At 34.5% G+C, this 21,072-nt stretch overlaps 1 protein-coding gene across 3 annotated transcripts in view; it reads left to right on the forward strand.

Annotated features, from left to right (window-relative positions):
* Nup133 (nuclear pore complex protein Nup133) overlaps positions 1 to 21,072 on the forward strand; it is a 269,882-nt gene that overhangs the window by 12,885 nt on the left and 235,925 nt on the right. For all 3 annotated transcript variants that reach the window (XM_090402314.1, XM_090402316.1, XM_090402315.1), the window contains exons 3-5: positions 792 to 901; positions 6,023 to 6,244; positions 6,552 to 6,623. In XM_090402314.1, the coding sequence (XP_090258440.1) occupies positions 792 to 901; positions 6,023 to 6,244; positions 6,552 to 6,623 (404 nt within the window). The remainder of the gene's footprint in view (positions 1 to 791; positions 902 to 6,022; positions 6,245 to 6,551; positions 6,624 to 21,072) is intronic.

The raw sequence follows: 21,072 nt of genomic DNA on the forward strand, positions 1-21,072 counted from the left end.
TCTAGAATAACATTTATATAGAAATATGACCAGGATTGTTTTATAACCGTTACCTTGACAGAATTTAGTCTGTTTATTTCCCAAGGTACTTGAAATTGCTAGTTATTTATAGCTGACTTGATTGAAACTGTGATGAAGTCAGCTATAAATAAATGGATGCCTCTAGTCCTTTTATAAAAGTGGATTTTACTCTATTGAGATTTAGTCAGAAGTTCCAATCACAGAATGTGGAGGAATTCTACAGCCCTACTAGTTGTTCAGGTTTCCAGTGTTTCTTCATATTCAGTTTGTTAGATAAGCTTAGGTCCTGGTATATGTCTGAATGGATGTATGCTGTACATTATGGGATATCAAGGCAATTGATGCAAAGTCAACAACCTCTATATACAAGTACCCTTGTTGTGAAGATATTTTGTTTGCTTACACTTAGATAAAGGATTAAACAAGAATATAATTTCTTCATGCATAATGTAGGTCCTGGTAGTAATCACTCTGCTGATTTCAGGTAGTAAAATGCCAAGGGATACTGTCCCAGTATTAGATGGGTTTGAATAATCATATTGGTGTAAGGTTGGTTTATGCTACTCTAGTTGCTCCTTGAATCCTCTCTCTAGCCAGTATTTTGTTTTGTGTAGTGTGTAGTCTAGCCTATGGTTTGTATTTAAAGCATGATGGATAGGTTTTTGGGAGAGCTAAGTTTATTAGTGCAATGTATGTGTAAAATATTTTTGTGTTTGAAAATTTCTACAGTTTAATCTAGATATTTTTACTATTTTAAAATAACATTACAGGAGGAACTGAAATATCTGCTAAAATTTCTAGTAATGGATGGGCTTGGCTAGTTTGTGGACGTATGCTTTTTGTATGGAAATATAAACATGATACAGGAGCAAGAAATATGGTAGGTGTTTTATAAGTTTTTTGCTAAGTATTTAAATGCTTATGTGAACATGTACAGCATTGTTGCATTTTCACATACTCTATATTACATCTTGGTGTATTGATTATTTGAAAATACAATCAAACCTCAGTATACCAGAATAATGATTTACTGAGATCAAAATGATGGTACAACATGATAGAATTTCATGCTGGTTGTGGCATATCCCATGTTAAACAAGGCCCCCATTGTTTTCCCCAGGGAACCAGTGCAAACATCCACTTAGTTAGCCAAGTGGCTATGCATTTTTTACCCATATCCCTGGGAAAGGAGTGTCCTGGGTTTGATTCCCGTCACTGACGTTGAGGAGCTTAGGATCTTTCTCAGACATAGCCAAGTTAGCCAGTCTTGCGCTTGGACTGCACGGTTTTCATCCTGCAAGCAGGCAAACTGGCCTTGAGAGCTCAACACTTCTACAGACATAGGATACACTGGGAGGCATAGGGCTAACCACCTTATCCTTGTATACAGTTGTGGTTAAATGAATAGGAAACCCTCAACACCGCAATGTAAAAGAGGGAAAAAGAAGAAGACTAGGGTGAACAGGTTTGCCCTAGTTCTCATCCTTCCACCATCTCTATGGTTTTCCTATAACTCTTCCATCTGGGATACCATTCTGATATTAACTTGGTTCATTTTTTGAATGTTACTTCTTGCAATATGACCTGCCCATTGCCATTTGGATCTTTTAATGGTTGTTATAATGTCTCCCACCCTAGTCTGAGCTCTGATCTAAGTATTGTGCTTTCTACCTAGAATGGTAGTACTGAATAACAATTTTTCCATTTTCCTCTGGGTAATCCTCAACTTGTTTCTCCTTTTTGATGGTCAAAGTCCATGTTTCACTTCCATATGTCATGACCAGAAGTATACAACTGTTGAATATTTTTCTTTTAAGGCAGATTGGGATGTTTCCTTTGAATACTTAACGGTGTTTTCCAAATGCTTTCCATAATGACCTTTTGAGGAATCTGAGCACTGATGTTACCATCAGTGATGTATTATCAGTGGGATACTTCAAGTCAGTGACAAAATACAGAATTATATTATCAGTGTAATAGTCATCAATCAATTGTTTTATTTCTGATTCAACTCTGGGATCCATGTACTGAAATTAGTTTGAACACTGTATTTTATACTTGTACTGTTTTTGTTTGTCTCTTTCTTATTTCCATATAAATTTATTTAAAATCTTTTCTTTACTAAAAGCTGTGCTTTAGATGTTTTAATTTTTCTATCAGTTGTTTTGTGCATTTTGATTGTGCAAATCTGACGATTTCCTAGATTTTAATAGTTTGGGGTTTTTTTATTAGATGATTTGTTACAACAGTTATTTATTTGGGTTTTTGGAGTTTTAAAAATTGTAGCAGATGAAGTTAACTCATTCAGTCCAGGATATGTCTGATGTTGACAAGTGTGAAGTGAGCCGTGAGACAGCTTAGCATGTCCATGTTAAAGATAATGACGTTATCTGTGTACTGATTTCATTCATCTGTAATTTGACATTGGGATTTATTACCATTTTCCTGAATAATCTGTCTACATAGAATATATATATATATATATATAAAAGTTAAACCCTTCCAAAATAATATGAACAAAGACAAATTCTAGTCACAAATTGGATAACATTTTGGATAATAATTGTATATTTTGGAGATATCTTGTCTCCAGGATATACAGTCTTGGAGCAAAAGCATGATGAACCTTTTTTAGCCTTTTGTACAGTTGGGTCTCTATTTTGCACAAATAGAGACCCAACTGCACAAACTCTGTTGGCCTTAGTAATAACTATGTTCTTACAGCTTTTCAGAGAAAATAAGGCTTGAGATTATTTTTAGAGAGGTTTTTTTTTTCAGGAGATATTGATTTAAATAAAATGTATGCTTCTTGAAGTTTGATTTTATTTGCTACATTATATGATCAGTTATGAAGTTTTTTATTTATACTATATGTGAAGAAGATGATTGGAGTTTGTAGCTACTGTGTAGTCTAATCTTTTGGATTATACTAATATTTCATTACCATAATTTATTATGACTTAATTATATGCTGGCCTGGTTGGCCCAGTGGGTAGCGTATCCGCTCTTCAGCCAAAAGTCTCTGGGTTTGAATCCTGCCTTGGGCATGGATGTTTATGATTGTCTGTGAAAATCTGGTGGTTGTGATGGACAATAGATGGCATTGATGTAGATGATGGTGGTTGTGGTTGGTGGAGACAGAGTTGTAGAGTAGGTGCCCTTCCTCGAGGAGTCTTTGGACTTCCTGGAGGTGTCATATAATAATAATTATTATTATTATTTATTAAAGAATTTGATACTGTTTACAAGATTTCTTCGGACTAAGCTAATAATTTTCCTGTCATCTGAATAGTGTCATATTCAGAAGTTTCAAAGTCTACTGAATGTGAAAAATGTGTGTCTTAATAACCTCTTTGACTCATCAAAAACTGTCATTGATATTTCAGGCTATCCTCTGTCTAATGGCAAAATATCAGTATTATCCAAAGGATTGGACTATACAGTAGCTCCAAACCCATTCCGATCATGGACTTAATGTATAATATAAATAAAGACCTTCATAAGAGATCATATAATTTAGCAAGTAAAATCAGATTTCAAGCAGTGTATTTTATTTAAATCAATATCTCTTGAAAAAAATCTCTCTCTAAAAAAGAATCTCAAGCCTTATTTTCTCTGAAATATAATAAGGACATTGTTATTATTAAGGCTGATGAAGTGCAGTTATAGTTCATGAAAAGGACAGTTATTTTAGAAAACTTAATCTTCTACTTTGAGATCATTTATGTACAGAAGCAATGATAGAGACCCAACTCAATTGCAAATCAATAAACTTAACAGCCTCTTGGATGAAGTTCTGGAATGAAAAAGCAATAAAAAGGCTAAAAGTTCATCTTGGAGTAAAAGCATCAATACTGTATGACCTTCCTAAATTACATAAAGCAAAGTGCCATTAAGACCTGTTGTAAACAGCATAGGATGTTCGACTTATCAACTGTCAAAATACCTATCTAATCTTCTTTTTGTATTTACAGGAAACTGCTTCTTTTAAAAAAAAAAAATAAATAAATAGATTTTAAGAATCAAATTTCAGGATTATCCTTACATCCCACAGATCTTATAGTAAGTTTTGATATTTCACTCTTTACAAATATCCCTCTGATACATACAATTGAATTACTTCATAATGACTTTCCTCCTGATAATATAAAATTATTAATATTATTACTGACGCCTCCAGGGAGTCCAGATTCATCGAGGGAGGGCACCTACTCTACAGTTCTCTGTCTCCACCACTCAGTCCACCAACGCCATCTACCGCCCACTACTAGTATTTTTCACAGATAATCACATACATCCATGTCCATAGCAGGATTTGAACCCTTAGCCTTTTGGCTGGAGAGCGGATACGCTAACCACTTAGCCAACCAGGCCGGTAATTATTTGACTTTGTCATTAATTTAGGATACTTTAGCTGCCAGAACAAACTGTTTGTTCTCTCTCTCTTTTCCCTAACTCTAGCTTTACAGAACATTTTGAACAACATATTCTGGTCATCTTTTCACCTAATTTAGTATAGATATGTTGATGTTTTTGCTATATGTAACTCCTCCTTGTCTAATCTTCATGAATTTCCTGAACAAATTAATTCATTAAAACCAAGAATCAAATTTACTCTGGAAGTAGAAGATAACAATTGCCTTCCTTTCCTAGAAGTTCCCATTCTACATCAACCAAACTGTAGTCTACAGGTCTCAGTATATAGAAAACCAGCTCATACTGGTTAAATATGTTGATTTTAACTCATATTATCACCCTTGTCAGGAATATGTTGTAATCAAATCTTTAGTTGGCAGAGCTTATAAAATTGTTCTACAAACTCTCCTCTAAACAAAGAATTGTTTATTATGAAAACTACCTTTATCTCTAATGGTTATCATTATCTAAATAACAATAATTAAGCTGTCATCTTAACTCTCTTCAAGAAGAAATTACCAGAATTTATATTCCATATATTAAAGGACTTTCACAAAAAATAGCAAGACTACTTTGGCAGATTGACTTATAAGTCTCTTTCCATCCAGTTTGCAAAATTAATACCTTCCTTATATCTCCTAAAGATAAAGATCCTCCTCCTTTTTATCATGGAGTTTACAGAATCTCCTGCTCTTGCAGCTTATGTTATTATGGACAGATTGGTCATTTTGCACAAATTTATCTTGAAGAAAATCAGGAATACATTTCACTTAAAATACCCCAAAAAATCGTTTAGCAAGCCATTCGTTATCTACAAAACACAGGTTTCAGCAGAACAAAATCTAAGTGTTATTTTTAGAGTTATTTTCTTCCAGAAAGACTGTACAAAGAAAACCATAAAGCACACATTCATAATGTGTGCTTTACAATTGTTTAAAACTTTCTCAATTTTGGGAAGTGATGCTGACCATTTATGTGTTCCTTAATTTGTAATTAATTTATTGTTTATATTTAAAAATAATTTATAAACTAAATTATTTTATTGTAATTTATTTTGTATATCTATTAATGCAAATGGAGCTATTCTCCTGCAGCCAATAGTGCACATAATATCATATGCTTTCAGTTGAATTGTTGTACTTTGTGTGTGTGTGTGTGTGTGTGTGTGTGTGTGTGTGTGTGTGTGTGTGTGTGTGTGTGTGTGTGTTCCTGTAATTGTATTGACAATGGCTTTGAAACTTAGGTGAAAATTTTACATATTAAGACATTTAAATTAACTTGATTCCATTATGTTGTGATGAAGGAAAAATATATTCCTAATAATTTCCTGTTTGACCCAAACTTTAGTGAATTCTGAATAGTGCACAGCAAATGCCATTATCACTCATTATATCAAACTGTCAAAGTCCTGATCAATTCCCAGAAATAGTATTATTCTAAAAACAAAATTCACTATAGCAAACTATCTGCTATAATATATTCCTTTAATCCTTACATATTTGCTAATGATGAGAAATAGCTGCCTTTCCCTTTTTAAAACTGTACATGGAATTTTCAATTTGTAAATTGATTTTATTTTCTTTAGGTGGCTTACTGTAGAGAATTAACTCTTCCTCCAAGTGATTTAGCTCACAAAGCAGAATTAGTCTGTGTGCTTCCAAATAAGGACCCACAAATGCCAGCTGCTTTGGCAGTATCTCCAGAAGGTATTGTTCGATATTGGCCTAACATTGCTCACGAAGGGTCATCTATAGAATCTGCTGCTGATCTACAAGGACAAGAGTGCTTTTCTTTGACTAATATTCAGGTATTCTGGAGAAAAATATTCTTAAAGCACAAAATTAGAATACATTTAGAAATTGTGAGGTTGGAGTTAATTTCAAATTATTCATATATTTCAAAGCTTATGTTGAAGATTAAGATTATTTTTGTATATTATAACAGGGCATTTTTCTGTGATGGCTTATAGCCATAATTGCTTTTATTCATATTCCTATCACTTTATACTCATGTAGAGTGCAATGAAGTGATTTATTTAGCAAATATTTAAAAAAAACAACAACATACTTTTGTTGAATTTCTTTCTTCATGTAAAAATTTGTTTTATATTGCAGCCCTTAGGATGTATTCTAGCTACTACAACAAGTTCTCTGGTTCTTGTTTCCCCATTTACATGTGATGGACAGGTAAAAGCTGATTTGTCTCTTATCTGTGTGTGTGTGTGTGAGAGAGAGATACAATATACAAAAAAAATGATTTACCAATTTTGTTGAACAGCCAATGAATTAAGAATGTTATTATTGTACTGTACAAACATAAATTGAATAATTAAGATATTTCAGTTTCATATTCATTATCCATCATTCACAGCAGTGCTTTCTTATTAGTGGTATAATTGTAATTTTTTTTTTCTCCCTTCAGGACACTTTCATTTAAGTCCTTGTCGCATATTTATATGGGCCTCTTCGGTTTTCTTCATGTCCATTTCTTATATTTCACTGGATCCTTTCCCCATCCTCCTCTCTCATTATAGAGAGGATGTTGGTAGAATTTTCATCATCATCATCACGAACCATGGGCTCACTGCCCATTGGTGTCTGATGCCTCCTTCACCTTCCACCTTTCTTTGTCCAGTGCACAATGTCGCAGCTTCTGTACATCCATTCCACACCAGTCCTTTATGTTGTCTGTCCATTCTCTGTATGGTCTAGCTCTTCTGTTTACACCATCCATAATACCAAACATGAATGTCTTTATCTTCCAGTCGTCACTCATTCTGCAGATGTGTCCAAATAATTGCAGCTTCCATTTTATAATCTTCTGCATTAGATTCTTCTTTGGTTGTATCTTCTGATAGAGCTCTTCATTTGTGATTTTCTGTACCCATCCTTCTTAGAATCTTCCTGTAACAAGTTCTTTCAAATGCTAAAATTCCTTTTTTATTACCTACATTTCAGGTCCATACAGTGCACTGCTAAAGATGCATGTTTCTAGTACTCTTAGTTTTGTTTGCAGGCTGATCACTTTACTTTTCCAGATGTTATCCATGGCCTTCAGATTTGTTCTTCACTTTACAATCCTGATCTTTATTTCTTTTTTACAGTCCAAATCATATGTCATTTTACTTCCAAAATATGTGAATTGTTCTACATTTTCTATATCAACATTCACTTATTCATTCCACTTCATTTTCATGTTCTTCTCACCAAATACCATTGTCTTTGTTTTTTCCAAGTTCATCACAAGTCCCAAATCTCTTTCCTTCCTGATTTAACAGTTTCAATGTTTTTTGTAGTTCTCTTTCATCTTCTTCCATAATAACAATGTCATCTGCGAATTTCTGATTGTCAATTCTCATTCCATGTACTAATATTTCTTTTGCACTTTCCTTCATTTTATCCATTGCTCTTTCTAAATGTGCTATGAGAATGCTTGGTGATATTGGGTCCCCCTGTCTAGTACCTCTGCTTGTTCTAAACTATTTTTCCAAATCATCACCTATTCTAACTGCTGCAACTGCATTCTTGTAAACATCTATTAATATAGCTATTAGTTTTCTATCAATTCCATAGGATTTTAGCACTTCTAATGTCACTTTCTGGTTGATACTGTCAAATGTCTTCTGAAAATCAGCAAAGCAGGTATATATATTTTTGTTTTTTCTCCTAGCTTTCTCTGCTATTAACCACATTGTCAAAATCTGTTGAATTATGCTTCTATCTTTTCTAAATCCTGCTTGCTCGTCTGCAAGGTATGCTTCCAATTGTGTTCTCAATCTTTCTGTCAATATCATCCTTACCGAGGTGACTTATCAAAGCGATTGTTGCATAATTTTTACATTCTAGCTTATTTCCTTTCTTGTATAATGTCACTATATCGATTTCACCCACTCCTCTGGCATTTTCCCTTCTTTCCATACCATATTACATAGTTTAGTGGTGTTCAACTTTTTTTACTATGCGAGCTACTTTTCTATAAAAAGTTATTCGGCGATCTACTCTCTTATATAGATCACGTTTCCGCAACCTGATATCTGATTATGCACAAATAAACAAATAAAAACTTTATTTGTGTATTTAAAAATTTATTTATCACTTTTAATTAATTTAATACAACAAATATTTTAATACAACAATAAAAAAAAATATATTGGAATAAAATATTTATTTCTCTATTTTGGAAAACCAAAGTTAGAAAGAAAAAAAAAAATTGATTACAAACTCACAAGTTACAGGAAATGCTGGTTGATTAAAAGAAATAAAAAGTTAATGTGAAATTTGGCATTGTTTGGACCTCACAATATTTTCATAGTCAAGTTGATATGAAGAAGTGGCCAATAGCAGACAATCATCCAAATGATCATTTGTAATTTGGTTTTTTAATTGATTTTTTATGACTGTCATATTTGAAAAAGCGGATTCTGACAAGTATGTCGATCCGAAACACGATAGAATTTTTCGTGCAATATCAGTTAATATTGGGAATTTTTCATGTGCATACTTCCAAATGACTTCGTTGTTTATTGATTTTAAATGTAAACTATTCTGAATGTTTATTATCTCAAGTTCTACTTCAGCTTGGTTTATATCAAACAGCCCACTAATTTTATTTGAAATTTCTGTGATGTTAAGTTTTCTTTAAATGGATTATTGATAAAAGATACAATCATTTAAAGATTTTTATTAAAATCTTTAAATCTTGAATTTATTTCTTCCTCAACTAATTCTGTTTCACGAATAAATTCTTTTAAATCATAGCGAAGCATTTCTTGATTTTGTTCAAAAAATTTTAATAAATATGGGAGAGGTCTAAATTCATGGTCATTTATATTTTTCTTTAATAAAAGTAAGTATTGTTGGAAAGTTTTTATTGAACTTAACATGTCAATTAAATTTTTATCTCTACCTTGTAACTCTAAATTTAAATTACTTAATTTCGTCCAGAAATCTACTAAAAATGATAAGTGTAACAACCATCTTTTATCACTCAATTGTGGATAAATATCTCCTTTTTCATCAAGAAAAATTTTTATATCGTTAATTAATACAAGAAATCTTTCTAAAAATTGACTTCTGCTGAGCCAGCGAACATTATTGTACAACAAAGTTCCCTACCATCATCTGCCTGTAATTTAAATAACCGCCGTTGCAGGACTTTTCCTCGAACAGACAATTTTAAATGCAATATCCAAAACATCTTTTGTGTTTAATCTTTTACTACACAGTACTTGTTGGTGAATAATACAGTGGTACATTAAAAAATCTGGATATTTGTCATCGTTTTTACATAATAAAATGAAGCCTGATTTATTACCTATCATTGCAGGAGCACCATCAGTAGTAATAGACACAAATTTAAAAAGTGGAAGTTTGTGTTGTTTCACAAATTCATCAAATGCCGAAAAAATGTCTTCTCCCCTAGTCCTTCCCAATAATGGTTATATTTTTAAAAGTTCTTCTTTACTTGAATAATCTTGAAATACCATGCGAATAAATACCATTAACTGAGCAATATTAGTGAAGTTGTTTGATTCATCAAATTGTAATGAAAACGCAACACACTGGTGAATGTCTGACATTAACCTGGCCTGGAAACTTTTCTTCGGCAATTTGAAACCTTGTTTGCGGGGCCTAGAAGTAGTCTCTCTCTAGCGACTTCTCGAACCGAGAAACTTCTTTCTGGAAGTGGGAAACTCTTTTCTCAAGCAACGTGGATCCGGGCAGTCTCTCTCTGACGGCGACTCTGGACCGGGTGCCCTCCTCTCTGACAGTAATTCTGGAACTGGGACCCTTTCTGCTTGCTTCAGTCCCTTTTTATTAGGCCTCCTCCGAGACCTTGCATGAAGTTTGGCAACCCCCAAAGAATCGGTATGAGTCTTTCATCTTAAGTTTCAAGTTCAGCATGCCTTTTGTTCTCCTCCGCTTCCTTTTGATTGTAAGTTGCCGACCATCAGAAAGTTGTTTGAACTCTTTCTGACTGATTTCCGAGATGTTTACACTTAGAGCCTGCAAGCCTTTCTCATACATACAAGTTTCAATAACAATCTTTCTAATGCTGCCATGTACGGCTTCGGCAACAAAAACATTGCCTTTGTTTTTAACACTCTAACATATTCTTATTAAAGGAGTATATACAGTTAGCTTCAAAAGAGTTATTTACAAAAAATACAAACTATACCGAGACAAACAAAGTTTATTTTTTTACAATATTCACATGGGACTTAACCTAAGTAAAAAATCAATGTAATGCTTTGGAATATTTAAGCTACAATTGAGTTTTTACACTCTGCTTATAATCGTATTCACTCGGCGCTCGCTGTTTGATTCCATTGATCCAAATTAATTCATTTACCCAGACTTATAAGAAAATTACTGATTTGACAATTTTAACGAAAAATAAATAAACAATAGCAATACACTTAAAGCGAATTAAAAATAATACAAAATAATGATAAATAAAATATTATGTTTTCAGGTTTAATTAAATTTGTAAGGAAGGAGGAATACACAAGAGATCGACCAAAAATCGCTCCGTGATCGATGGGTCGAACGCCCCTGACTAGTTGGTGCATTTCTGTAACCATACTTTCACCACCATATTTAATAATTTCTCCAGTGATGTTATCATTACCAGGACTTTTGTTGTGGAGTTTTGCAGTATGATAATTAAACCATCATCTTGCATTGAGTGCTCTGGCAGAAGTGCTTAGCATCATCATCATTTTTGGTTAGAAACTGTTTCAAATTTTCTGTATATAGGATATTAAGGACCCTAGGTCACTGCAGCAGCATTTGTTAAATAAATAAAAAATTTTAAAGAAATTTCAATAATGTCCATAGTTAGTCTGATCACTGATTTTACAGCTTGCACATTTTCAGGTTGTTATGGAATCATATTAAATATATTGAGACTTCTGTCAGTGTTCTATTTGTTCACTGGTAATATTTCAAAAAGTTTTTTTTTCCAGAATGGCTCGTCTGTTTTGTTCTTTATATCTTCTACTACAGTTGACTCATTATAGAGAACTCATAGGGACCTCAGGAATAGGTTATATTGGATAGTTTGCAATGTCTTTTAGAATAGCACTTATGTCTATGGTACTTTCATTGGGACTTTTCAGTAATTATAGCAGTGTTTGCTATAGTAAGAGTGGACTGTATTTGTACTGTTCTCCATATCCTTTTCAGTATTAAATTATAATTCTCAAAGTTTTCCAGTTACATCTGTTTGAAGAATAGTATAATACTAGAGTTTTTAAAAAAAATATCCTCATTTCATGCTATTTTCATATACATCACTTTCATATCATTCTCGTATGTTTCCTTTCATACTATCATTTAGATGGTATAGTTTAGGAAGAGATTGTATCGTCTTGTCTTATTCCTGTACATTTTCCATACATATTTCCATGCTTTAGCATGTGCTGACTTGATGGTCTTAACATAAGGTTTCTTTGCATGCGGATTTTATAGTGCCTTGAATATTTTAAAAATTGTTACCAAATCATTGGTTTACTCATAAAAAAAAAAAAAAAAAAAAAAAAAAAAAAAAAAAATTCAAGATATAATGGGAGCTAGCATTCATTGCATCATTCAGTAGTCTGTTGCAACACACAAATATGGCCTCTTTAGATCTAAAGCTTATTTGCCATGACTTTTGTGAAAACTTGTATATAATCACTGATGGGATAATTATAGTTAGTCTTTACTTCACTTCTTTTGTATATGAAAATAACATTTTTCATGTTCTTGTTAGGAGGGGTGGTACAAAAGTAATACCTCCTGCTTTATTCCCCCACACCTAGAAAAGTCTTTTTACATGGATTAATCTTCCATCTTTTGTGAACATTATTTTCAACAATGTGTCCATCATTCTTTATGAACTTGCTATCTATCATAGAGAAAGAGAGATGTTATATACCAATCTCATAAGTCTAACCCGATATTGGAGCTCTTCATTAACACTTACCATCCACAGAATGGTATTTGTTGAATGCAGTCTTCAAAGAACTAAACGTGATAGTTGGAGAATGCCAGATCCAAGCTGGGTGGGATGGGGAAGATCATTCCAGACAAATGTTGCAATTGTATCCCTTGTGTGCAAATTGAGATGAGGTCATGGAGAAAGACCTAATTCGTGTTTCTAGTAGGCCAAACTCTGAATGTTTTTTTATTTCTGTAGGATCTCTCTACTATAATGAATTAAACATGATGTCTCTCTCCAAAAAATCCATAAACAAGACAGGTTCACAATTCATAAATCATCTAACCCAGAATTTGACTGTGCTCATGTCAATAGTATCATCTCCTTATGTGTATTTCAGATGGAGGTGAATTTTCATCAAACCCATCTTCTGCACTCAGGAATTCAATAACCACTTTCATATGTACATCTATACCAGCTGCCAGTTTGAACTGCATTGTGTATTGTGCTCGACTGATCAAGCACCACTGACTGTAGTGGAACTAGACTATTGCTGTCCACTCAGCAATGTATGAAACCTGCCATGTTCAGATCAAAAGAAAAATAGGCATTACATCATACTGTTTCTTGTACATCATGCTTTTTTAGACATAGAATTAAAAGTTTAGACCAAGATTTTCTGTATTGCTTCCTCTACTTGCTTTCAGAAGTTCAGTGTTGTCCTCACTCAGCTCTCTCTCTCTCTCTCTCTCTGTGTGTGTGTGTGTGTGTTGATGAATTAAAATATATTGCTGACATATTTTTTTTTAATTGTATATATATGTGTAGTTATAGCACATCTGAACAATGGTTTTTCAGATGTATAAATGTACACATACAATATGAAAGAAAGAATATATATATATATATATATATACAGTCATTCCTTGAACATGGCAGGTTTCATACATTGCTGAGTGGACAGCAATAGTCTAGTTCCACTACAGTCAGTGGTGGAGAAACGATAAATACAAAAATAACCCATATTTCAAACACAAAATCAACAGAGGAATTGTTGAAGACACATGCCGACTGCCAAGGGAGGTTGCCACTGTGCATGCTTTACCTTACTCTCGCTTGCATGCTTTCGAAGATATGTCTGTGATCCCACAAGAGAATAAATAACATTTTCTACTATACTTTTGAACAAGACACAAGCGAGAGTAAGGTAAAGCATGCACAGTGGCAACCTCCCTTGGCAGTCGGCACGTGTCTTAAACAATTCCTCTATTGATTTTGTGTTTGAGAAATGGGTTATTTTTGTATTTATCTTTAAATATTTCGCGATGTTTTGTGCAACATGGCCCTACATGCACAATCAAAAAAACTAGTGAACAATCACAGAAAAAGAGGCAAGCAATTGATCATCTTGAAACAAAGTTGCTAGTTATCAAGTAACGTGAAGCTGGTAAGCCCATCAGTGTGATCACACATGACTTCGGATGGTCTCATTCTACAGTCAGTGTGATCACATGACTTCGGATGGTCTCATTCTACAGTACAATCATTTTGAAAAATAAGGATAAAATCGTAAAGATTGTGAAAGGATCTGCTTCCATTAAATCAAAGATAGTGACAAAGCAACAACAAGGTCCTATCGTTGATATGGAAAAGCTACTTGCATCATGGATAGAGGACCTGAACCAAAAGCACATATCCCCTTAGCATCGTGACCATAACCGCTATGGCACGAAGTCTCTTCAACATGTTGAAGGAGAAAGCAGAACCAGATCATGACTACAAATTTAATGTATGGGAATCTGCAAGTGCTGAGAAGGCTGCCAAGGAGTTTGTGGAAAAATTGGATGAAATTATTACGGAGGAAAATTATTTGCCACAGCAAATATTTAATATGGATGAGGAAGATTTGGGTGATTATTCTCCTGTTTTATAGTAAAAGTAACACACAGTACAGTTTTATAATAAGGTTTAAAAATTAAATAGCAGTATACTTATTACGGTTAAGTCCCTAACCAGCTATAGCTCTGTTGATTTAATGTATCAACTTACATCCTGCCAGATGGAATGGAACCCAGACGTAAGTTAAGGGATGATTGTGTGTGTGTGTGTGTGTGTGTGTGTGTGTGTGTGTGTGTGTGTGTGTGTGTGTGTGTGTGTGTACAGTCATCCCTCGAATCAAGTATTTTTGAATATTTGATGAATAACTCATTCCTCTCCAGTGATCCAAAAATTAAACTGCTTTGAATATAGAGTGAAAATGTGCAACATTTGACTAACTGTTCAAATCAAGCACATGAATTGCATGCTAGAGATGATGCACACTTCATTGTTGGTATTCATTCAACTGGACAAAACTCACGGTTTTATTTATAAAATATGTAATGTGTGAACTAAAAAAAAAGGGGGGGAAATGTGATTAGTGCCTTTTAAGATCATAATGGAATTGTGTGGACACATTACATGGATGAAATGCTTGCTGTTTATGGTGCTCTTTCTTGTCTGGTGTTTCATATTTTTCCAAAAACTTAACTGATCATCAAAGAATGATTCATTCACCAAGAATTAGAAATCAATAATAGCTTTCTTTCCTTAGAATTTCAGAGTGAGACATTGATCAAAGCTATATAACTGAGAGGAGACCTCCACATAACCTTTAAAGGAATGCAGAGAACTGACCAGGGCTTCTGACCTAATATCCAATCCTTACCTTCTCATGGTGCACCCTGTTAGGTATCTTTTGGATACTGAACGAACAAAGATGGGCTGGCAATTTGGGATTTAGCCAGCTAAATTGTATTCTTATTGGGCTTAAACCAAAATATCAAATGATGGTACAACAAGACAGAATTTCATGCCTTCTGGGGCATCGCCTGATAAACAAGGTCCCTGTTTTTGCCATGGAACCAAGGCAAACAGCAAAAAGTCAGCTACTGGAACAAATCCTAAAACTCACCTCAACTCAACATCACCAGAGTTCAAGATCGGTACTATCAACATAAGAAGCCTGAATGGCAAAGAAATGGAGCTAGCTGAAGAATTGGATAAGTACCAGATCAACATAATAGGGGTGGCAGTGATGTGGGCAAATATCAGAATGGGGAACTGGACAATGAGACTTATTTGTGCCTGTTGTCCCACAGAAGGTTCCACTAAGGTAGAATTGGAGGAATTTTTTGAGGCTTTAGAGAAAGCAACTGACACAATGAAAAAGGAAAAGTTGGTCCTTGTTGGGAGATTTAAATAGCAGAGTAGGAAATGATTGTCAGACATACAAAAATATTTTGGGAAAATTTGGAGAAAAGAGCAAAGCTAATAATGGCAAATACCTGTTGGATTTCTGCTCAGGACATGGACTGGTTATTACTAATACATTGTTCCAAAATAAAAATGTGCACAAATTCACATGGAGAGAAGAGGCAAGGGATAAGAAAAGTCTCATTGACTATGTTGCAAAGATGTGGCAACTCGTAGCAAAGATGGACCAAGCTCTCATCCAACAGATGCACCACCGTGCCTCAATCCTGAAGATATTTCCAGGCGCAAACTTTGCTGCTCACACTTGGATAAAGGATAAAACTAAATTTATTGTAGTCTAACCAAGTGCAAAATAAACTTCCAACATCTTTCTCTAAATCCAGAGTAATTTAATAATAAGGTGGTACACCAGTTGGCAACTCATAGGTAAATATGACCTCTCCTTTGCTTCTGCCTTAATGTCACCACTTCTGGGTCTGCCTCTCACTGATGAGACCTCAATAAAGGTCGAAACCAGTCTGGGTAGTGGCCCTTTTCTTAATGCATAGCCATATACATGTCCCAAGGAGTGATGAGAGAGCTTGGTCCACCTTTGCTACGAGTTGCCGACAGATGCAACACCTTGCCTCAGTCCTGAAGATATTTTCAGGCGAAAACTTTGTTTGCTCACACTTGGATAAAGGATTAAACTAAATTTATTATAGTATTTAAGTTAATATAATTAACTGCTATTTTAGCCTGTTTTTGTTTAGGAGTGTCCCTTGTATTTAATACATTGGCTAACATAACTCAAAAGGGGTATATATATATATAATTTAGGACATTACGGGCGAGTGTAGAAGGCAATTATGGCAGAATAAAAAATGTTGAAAAATTATGTACATACCTTGATTTTGGTTTAAAGATGCCTTCTAAATCCAAGCTCTTGTGGAAGGGGGGAGGGGAGGAAGAGAGGGAAAGGACATGGGGATGTGTTTGGGACACGGGAAATAAGTTTGGGAACCCGGGTTACTATTAATAATATATATATATATTATTTTGTTGTGGGGAGAGGGGGGGGGGGGAAAGGAAGGGCAAGGGTATCCTTATGTGGAAACTGGAGCAAGGGTTTACGGGGTGTGGACCGTTTCGGTCATCATCTGACCATCGTCGGAACTTTGTGGGAATGACTGTAGGGCTACGTCAAGGCTGCAAGATGTGTCTGCCAAATTTGGGCATTTGTTGTCGCTAAATGGCTGGAGGCGAGGCTTAATTTGTAAGTTTTGGATTGTCCAACATTCGGAAATTAGGTAGGGGCGGTGGACGTTGATAGAATTACCATCACATTTTATGGCAATAGTTTCGGATATTCTGAGCATCGTTTCGTTTTCTTGTTTGTCAATTTGGAGAATGTGTTTTAGTTCAAGGGTGTGAGCTGCAATTTCAGTCTTCCCTGTATTCTGTGGTCGTTATTAGGTCGTTATGGACTAGACTACAAGAGCACTTCAGGGATTGCAATATTCCCATTCCAGGATATCTGAACACGAAAAACATCGCAACATCAAAAAGAAAAACAAACCACAGAATACAGGGAAGACTGAAATTGCATCTTTTTATTATTAATACAAACTTATTTCCCATGTTCTTGGATTTAGAAGGCATCTTTAAACCAAAATCAAGGTATGTACATAATTTTTCAACATTTTTTATTCTGCCATAATTGCCTTCTACACTCGCCCGTAATGTCCTAAATTATATATATATATATATATATATACCCCTTTTGAGTTATGTTAGCCAATGTATTAAATATAAGGAACACTCCTAAACAAAAACAGGCTAAAATAGCCGTTAATTATATTAATAGTGTTTTAGAGGAGTAGCATGGGAATTTCCCAGAAATTATACTTAATAGTATTTAAGTTTTGTAGATCTGGAAAAGGCGTATGACAAGGTGCCAAGAGAGGAGCAATTCAAAATGCTAGAGTTATATGGTGTCAATGGGGCATTATATCAAGCAATACTTAGTCTTTATTTGAGTTGCAAGTCAGCAGTTAGAATTGAAGTAAGTACAGGAAGGTGGTTGAATGTTTAATCTGGTGTCAGACAAGGATGTACACTATCCACTCTGTTATTCATTATCTATATGGATCACATTATGAAGAAAAGTGGTATTAAACCTTATATCAAAATTGGAGATGCTAATGTCAGTTTTTTGCTTTATGCGGATGATGTTATACTTCTAAATAAATCCGCTACAGGTCTGCAAGATTCCCTGAGTAAATTGAATAACTGTTGTATTAGATATGTTATGAAGGTCAGCAGTAACAAGACAAAGACAATGAAAATAGGCAGTAGCATTGAAAATATCAACTGCATTATGAATGGAGAACCTGTGGAACAAGTAAAATATTTCAGCTACTTAGGCATGATTTTTAGTGAAGATGGTAATTAAATATAGAAATAGACAACAGAATCAACAAAGCTGGTATGGTAGGAAGTCAGTTGAATAAATTCGTATGGAATTTATTCAACTGAGAGAAATTAGTCGTCATCATCATCATCAAATTCCTGCCATGTACCCTCATGGGGTGTACAGGATACGATAGTACTACATGAAAAAAATTACATCATTAGTAACTTCCTATCTACAATTTTCCTCCAAATCAGTCTGTTGCTTGTCAAGACTCCAACATTATCACATCTTATATTTCTATCGTCTAAGGCACTTTGTACCATATCAATCCACCTATATCTTGGTCTTCCTCTGGGTCATTTTGCTGCCAGCCTGGCAGAGAACACTTGTTCTGCTAATCTTTCCTCTCCCATTCTGTTTAAGTGACTATACCACCTGAGATTAGCTCTGCTAACGTATTCCTGGATGCTGACAATGTCAAGTTCTTTCCTAATATCCTCGTTTTTAATATGATATTGCCATGATGCCATCTGTTCACGCCTATAATCTTTCTCAGGACGCTCATATCTGCGGTCTCTAGTCTTTGGTCAAGTGTTTTACTTCTGACCCAGTTCTCAGATCCATAAGTTAAAACTGGTTTGAACACTGTCTTGTATACAGCTAATTTAGTGTTCTGACTAATTTTTCTCTTATTCCATATGAATTTATTCAGTTGACTTCCCACTATACCAGTTTTGCTGATTCTGTTGTCTATTTCTATATATTTAATTTACCATCTTCACTAAAAATCGTGCCTAAGTAGGTGAAATGTTTTACTTGTTCCACAGATTCCCCGTTCACAAAACAATTGACATTTTCAACAATTCTACCTATTTTCATTGTCTTTGTCTTTTTAATGCTGACCTTTATACCATATCTATTACAAACAGTTATTCAATTTAGTCATGGAATCTTGCAAACTTGTAGCAGATTTATTTAGAAGTATAACATCGTCTGCATAAAGCAAAGAGCTGACATTAACATCTCCAATTCTTATATCAGGTTTAATACTACATTCCTTCATAATGTGATCCATATAGATAATGAATAACAGAGGGTATAATGTACATCCTTGTCTGACTCCAGATTTAACATTAAACCATTTTCCTGTACTTCTTTCAATTCTAACTGCTGACTTAGAACTCAAATAAAGACTAAGTATTGCTTGATATAATGCCTTATTGACACCATATAACTATAGCGTATTGAACAGCTTCTCTCTTGGCACCTTGTCATATGCCTTTTCTAAATCGACAAAACTTAAATACAGATCTTTGTTATATTCCCATGCTTTCTCGACTATTTGTCGTAAAGTGAAGATCTGATCCTGACAGCCTCTATTTGGCCTGAATCCAGCTTGTTCTTCACCAAGCTTTTCTTCCACAATTCTTCTCAACCGTTTCTCAAGTATACTTGCATAGATCTTGCCAGGAACACTCAGTAGGGATATACCTCTGTAATTCTCACATTGAGTTTTATTTCCCTTTTTATATATATGTACTATGAGGGCTCTACTCCAATCATTGGGAATTCGCCCCTTAGTCCAGTCTTTCTGAACTATGCAGTGCAGCCACTATAAGACTCTTATACCACCATACTTCAGCATTTCTGGTCGAATATCATCTACTCCTGCTGCCTTTCCACATTTCAAGCCTTTGATGGCTTTTTCTACTTAAAGTATGGATATGTATTCCTGACTGTATGCCTGGTCAGTGTTTTTTACCACTGTGCTGTCATCACTGCTTGTTCCATTTAGCAGTTTTTCAAAGTAATTACTCCATACTTCAAGGATATCTTTTTCTCCCATTTTCATGTCACCTTTATCATCTCTAATTCCTTTTACAGCACTGTTTCCTCCGTTTCTAAGCTTCTTCAACTACCTCCAGAATATTTTGCCACCTTTTTGATATTTATTTTCTATATTCTTGCCAAAGTCCTCCCATGACTTTTGTTTAGCTAGTTTTACATAATGTTTTGCTTTCTTATATTTGTGTCTGTATTCTCTAAGAGCACAAGCTGACTTATTTGCCAGGAACTTTTGATATGCTTTCTTCTTTTCCTTCACTGCCTCTTTAACTTCCTGTGTCCTTCATGGGGTTCTAATTTTTCTATCCTTGCAGACAACTTCACCACATGCCTCTCTAGCTGAATCAATCAGGGTTTCTTCAAGGCTTACCACTGAATCTCCAAGGTTTGATTCCTGTTCTCAAACTCTTTCATTTTTTCTTCAATAATCTTTGTGTATTTTAGTCTACAGTTCACATCTGAGAGCTGCTCATCTTTTATTCGCTTTAAAACTTTCTTACATGTTGTTATTCTTTTCAATATGAAATTCAATTTTATCCTGCTCAAGACTAAATAGTGATCGCTTCCAATTTCAAATCCTCTGTACACTCTGGTGTCCTGCACCACGGAGGAAACATCACTATCAACAATAACATAGTCAATGAGACTTTTCTTATTCCTAGCCTCTTCTCTCCAAGTGAATTTGTGCACATTTTTATGTTGGAACATGGTGTTAGTAATAACCAGTCCAAGTCCTGAGCAGAAATCCAACAGATATTTGCCATTATTATTAGCTTTGCTCTTTTCTCCAAATTTTCCCAAAATATTTCTGTATATCCGACAATCATTTCCTACTCTGCTATTTAGATCCCAAACAAGGACCAACTTTTCTTTTTTCATTGTGTCAGTTGCTTTTTCTAAAGCCTCAAAAAATTCCTCCACTTCTACCTTAGTAGAACCTTCTGTGGGTCCATAGGCACAAGTAAGTCTCAATGTCCAGTTCCCCATTCTCATATTTGCCCACATTACTCTACTTGAGACTGACTGCCTTTCAAGATTAGCCTCGTATTTTGTGTTGAATACTATGGCTACTCCTTCTTTTCCTTGATTGTCATTGCCTGAATATAACATTTTGTATTTATTACTCAGAAAGATTTCACCAGTTTTTGCCTTTTTTGTTTCAGTCACCCCTATTATGTCTGGTACTTATCTAATTCGTCAGCTAGCTCCATTTCTTT

Source organism: Typopeltis vanoorti, chromosome 13 (genome assembly GCF_054136105.1).
Source record: "Typopeltis vanoorti isolate ZY-2024b chromosome 13, IOZ_Tvanoo_1.0, whole genome shotgun sequence".
Classification (NCBI taxonomy): domain Eukaryota; kingdom Metazoa; phylum Arthropoda; class Arachnida; order Uropygi; family Thelyphonidae; genus Typopeltis; species Typopeltis vanoorti.